The sequence below is a fragment of the Onychostoma macrolepis genome, chromosome 03 (assembly GCF_012432095.1).
Source record: "Onychostoma macrolepis isolate SWU-2019 chromosome 03, ASM1243209v1, whole genome shotgun sequence".
Classification (NCBI taxonomy): Eukaryota; Metazoa; Chordata; class Actinopteri; order Cypriniformes; family Cyprinidae; genus Onychostoma; species Onychostoma macrolepis.
The window spans coordinates 34,575,209-34,580,257 of NC_081157.1; the positions used below are offsets into that span (position 1 = coordinate 34,575,209).

At 41.9% G+C, this 5,049-nt stretch overlaps 1 gene segment (V, D, J or C); it reads left to right on the forward strand.

Moving 5' to 3' along the window:
- The first annotated feature begins 3,690 nt into the window (after positions 1-3,690).
- Positions 3,691-4,752, forward strand: LOC131536973 (Ig heavy chain V region PJ14-like). The segment is given in 2 exon segments: positions 3,691-4,161; positions 4,287-4,752. Coding segments are annotated over 2 exon segments (375 nt in total).
- The last annotated feature ends 297 nt before the right edge of the window (positions 4,753-5,049 follow it).

The window sequence follows — 5,049 nt, forward strand, 5'->3', positions numbered from 1 at the left end:
AAATCTCCCGTCAGTAAAATGGCGTAAAATCTATTTCTGGCGTAATCATGCAACAACGGTTGCAAAAACCAGGGTTCTACTGATTCGTCTGCTTGCTCCGATCCGGCGCTGCGTGCATGGCAGCAGGTACTTTCAAATGCTGAAGATTCATCGTATAGACGTCGTATAGAGGTAAAGAAGACGACTCATTAACAACAAAAAACGTTCGATCGAATGCGATGTTTATCAGATGCTACGATCTTTCACAGACGTCTCCGCGACGTACCTGTGCTATCTGGGCAGGAGTTACCCGCGCCATTACAAACGTCAGTGTCATTCAGTAATTTCAGAAAGACGGATCTACGCTCCAACCTACTCAGACACTAACATTATTACCAGCGAAACGAAACAATGGTAAGTTAATGAAACTCACATATTATGTGGTTGAATAGTTGTGTTAAATGCTGAGATCGATGTTGTTTGTGTAGGATGTCTAGAAATTAGTGAATAACATTAGTTGGACATGAAAAATGGTGTGATCATATTTGATCATATGCCCCATTCAGGTAAAACTAGCGCAAGCTACAGTGTGTCCATTTATAGAAATACGCCTGATGCATCTAGTAAGCTATACTTTAGGTTTTTTTTAAATAATGCATTATAACGTAGGACAATAGTATTTAACAGTGCACTGAATGTTACCACAGGTTTGTATAACATTATGCAGTGATCCAATCCATTTATTGAAATGATTAAGCCATAAATAGGGAAATGTGTGTAATTTTGTTCAGTTTTATGACCTTATAACAGATTTTATTATACTTAAATGGCATATATTGGTGTTTATTTTTACTGTGAGCCTCATTACTACTAAAATAAGTGGTACCACCAGTATTTATAGTGCTATTTTTCACTTAAATGCATTATAATGTACGACAATTCTACTCAAGAGTGCATTGGATGTTGCCACAAGTTTGTAAAATATTATGCAGTGATCCAGTGCAAAACATAAACCATTTATTGAAATGATCACGCCATAACTAGGGAAATATGTGTAATTTTGTTCATTTTTATGACCTTATAACAGTTTTATTATACTTAAATGGCATATATTGGTGTTTATTTTATTTTTATTTTTACTGTGAGCCTTATTACTGCTAAAATAAGTGGTACCACCAGTACTTGGAGCTATTTTTCATTTCTTATTATATATTTACAATTTACATGTCAATATTCTTTGTTTTCAGTAGATCTGTACTTCACTGTTACTGTTTTCCTTCACAAATAACTCAAAGTGGGCTTGATATTGACTCAAATACATACTTTTCTTTTGCAGCTGTCTACTCGGCTCTTTTATGGAAAGAGGGTGACTGCTGTTGTGCCAGCTGACCCCGCCATCAGTGACGATGAGGGCTCTGATGAGGAAGACGACGACGTGGCAGACCCCAACTTCATCCCACTTACCCACGAGTGCCCGAGTGACATGGGCCCCTCTGCCAAGAGGAAGTGTGTGCAGACTGCAGTGGAGGAGCTTGAGGACGAAGACGACGACAATGAAGAGGAGGAGGATGAGGACCAGTCAGCACCACAAGCCAAGGGTCCCACAAAGAAGGGGAAGCCAGCATCCAGGCTAACCACCTGGAAAAAGGTTGACCTGGACAACCAAGCCCTGCCTGAGTACCAGCACGTTCCCCCTGACTTCATTGAGACTCCATATGCTTACTTCAGCAAGTACCTCAGCCCCCATGTCATCAAGCATATAGCATACCAATCCAACTTGTATGCAACCCAGAAGGACGTCAACACCACCTTCACCACCACTGAAGATGAGGTGAGGAACTTTGTGGCCATCCTCCTCTACATGGGGATTTCTGAGCTGCCCTCCATTGAGGACTACTGGGCAATGGAGACCAGGGTCCCTCAAGTTGCAAACATCATGTCATCTAAGAGGTTCAGGCTGATGAGAAGGCTTCTCCACTTTAATGACAACACCCAGATCCCTGGCACCATCGACAGATTCTTTAAAGTCCGGCCACTGTTCAACCACCTGGTTACTGTCTTCAGGAGTGAGCCACAGACCCCCAAGCAGTCTGTGGATGAAGTTATGGTTGCCTACAAAGGCAAGACAGATGGCAACCTGAGGCAATACATCAAGAGCAAGCCAGACAAATGGGGATTTAAGTTGTTTGCCAGGGCTTCTGAGGATGTCTTTATTCATGACCTGGTGCTATACCAGGGCAAACTACACTGGAGGCCCACGGTGTCCCCATGATGTCTGAACAACAAGCCATGGGTGTCACCAGCCAGATAGTCTCTGTCCTGGCCAGCACCATGTCCTCGTCCACCACCACAGCCATCTTTGCGGACAACTTCTTCACCAGCCTGGAGAGTGCAGTACCTCAAAGACAAGAACTGCAGGTACACAGGGACGGCTAGGGACACCAGAATAGGCAAACCTCCATTGAAGTCCATCAAAGACATGGAGAAAAAGGCTGTCCCTCGTGGTGTACATGACTACGTCACCAGTGATGAAGGGATCCTGGCCCTCAGGTCGAAGGACAACAGGGTCGTCTCTCTGCTGTCAACAGACATGGGGGTGGAGCCCATATCCTCAGTCTACCGGTACTGCAGTGACACCAAGAGGAAGGAACCGGTATGCTGCCCTGCTGTCATCAAGAGCTATAATGCCAACATGGGGGGCATTGACAAGAGTGACATGCTTGTCCACCTCTGCCGCACCCCCATGAAATCCAAGAGGTGGTACATGCGGATGTTTGCGTATGCAATAGATGTCAGCCTCACGAATGCCTGGATCATGTACAGGCGGGACATCGAGGCTCTTGCTGTGGATGGCCTGTCATTGAAGAACTTCCGGATCCAGGTGTTTAGGAGTTGCAGCAGCCAGAGGCCAGTTATGTCTCGCCCCCGAAGGAGCTCATAATTTTCATGTGCACCCAGCACCTCTGTTGATGTCCCCATGCCTATCCCGGGACACCGCAGCCACACTCCAGATGCTTCTTTGCGGTTTGACATGTCCCTGTTCCATGCCCCTGTCTACACCAACCGCCAGACCTGCAAGTACTGCAGCAGGAAGGGGAACATTTTGAGGTCAAATGTGGTCTGCAGGGTCTGTAAGGTCCACCTGTGCCTCAATGCTGAACGCAACTGATTCATCAAGTACCATGAAGCCGTTGCCTAAGTGACTGGACTACAGTTATGACACATGAAAAAGAAAAGTTCCTAAATAAAAGAAAAAAATGTTCCTAAATAAAAATTCTATGAAATTTATGTAGGTTTCATGTATTTATTTATATTTTATATATGTTTCTTATATTTTAAATGTATATGCTTTTTGGGAAAAAAAATTACCATAGACTGGCGAGGAACCATATATGGTAACTTCATTGACCTTGATTTTCAACATAAAAAGGATTAAATTTTTTTTTTAAGTCACAAAAGTTTAAAAGTCTTTTAGTAACCTCCAATAACACTCCAGGGCTGAAATTTTGAATTTCCAAGTATTTCAATGAGTGCCCTATAAAGGGTTAACAGGATATTTCAACCAAGAATTAAAACAATTCTAAAATATTTACTTACCTTATGTCATATCAAACCTATATGACTGTCTTTCTTCTGAGCATTTTATGAAGAATATTTTAACTTGTTTTCATTATATGGAGAGAAAAAAATATTAAAAATATCTGTTTTGTGATTCTCAGAAGATTGGAATGACATTTGTGGGTGAACTATCCCTAATGGCTAATGAGCTTTAATGAGTGGATGTTGTCCAGTTCTAAGCCATTTAAGCCATAAATACAAGCCATGCAAACATGACAAATGTAAAAGACTTGTGTAATGTTACCCCATTAATGCCTGAATATAGTTGTTTTTAGCTCTCGGATGTCTTTGTGAATTCCTGAAAACAGGCCTATGCAAAGCAAAGATGCCATCCCTGTATGAAAGCATTTTAGCTCACTGAAATTCAAGCTTCAAAATCAGATCTTTATTTAACCCAAGTAATGATATGCAAATGTTCACCATCCACATGAGAGAATAAGAGTGTCAGTTTCCTCCAGCACAGGGGCAGTCCACGAACACTAGGATAAAGCTGTGTGATTTACTGCCTGATTCTGAGATCAATCATGAGTCAAACTCTACTCATTTTATTTGCCTTTTTGCCATGTGAGTTGATTCATTCAGTCACATCAGTGTGAATCTTTGTGTTGCTGACTGTATTTATACAAATGTTTATATAGTTAACAGATGTAAGATGAGACTGACTCTGAGTGTGTTGTTCTCTTTTACAGATGTTTCTGGCATCTCACTGAGCTCGTCTCCTGCACAGACTAAAGCTCCTGGTCAGTCGGTGAGGTTGTCCTGTCAGATCTCTGGATATGCCCTCACAGACTATGGCACAGCTTGGATCAGGCAGCCTCCTGGAAAAGCCTTGGAGTGGATCGGGATCATATGGGGCAGTGGATCAATAGACTCTGGGAATTCCTTCAAGAGTCGCTTCACTATTTCCAGAGACACGGGCCGAAATGAGCTGTACTTAGACATCAGCAGCCTGCAGACTGAAGACACAGCTGTGTATTACTGTGCAAAGACAGACACAGTGGATCAGTTCAGTGTGAGAAACTGACAAAAACAGATCTGCAGCTCATCAACACAGTTATGAACACACAATGAATGACCTGCTTCATGTTCAAGATCACAGGATATTGAACAAAGTCCATTTTAGGGACAAGAACTACACCACCTCCCTATAATGCTTAATAGCTTATTTTCTGACCATAAAATGGAACTTCAACATTTGTGATCTTGCCATATTTCATAACATGTTGACCTTCATTGTAATTTAAAGAAATGTACATAGTGGTTAGTGGGGTACAGATAAAACACACTGTATCAACAATGAACCTGTCATGTAAGATGCTGTCAAAGCTTATTGGAGATAAACTGATCTGACAGCATAATTAGCAATTGAATATAAGTAAGTTGATTACTGAGTATGTGAATGAATGAGTTACTTCCTGACTGAGTGAATAGTGAAATAGTAAAAGACTTCTA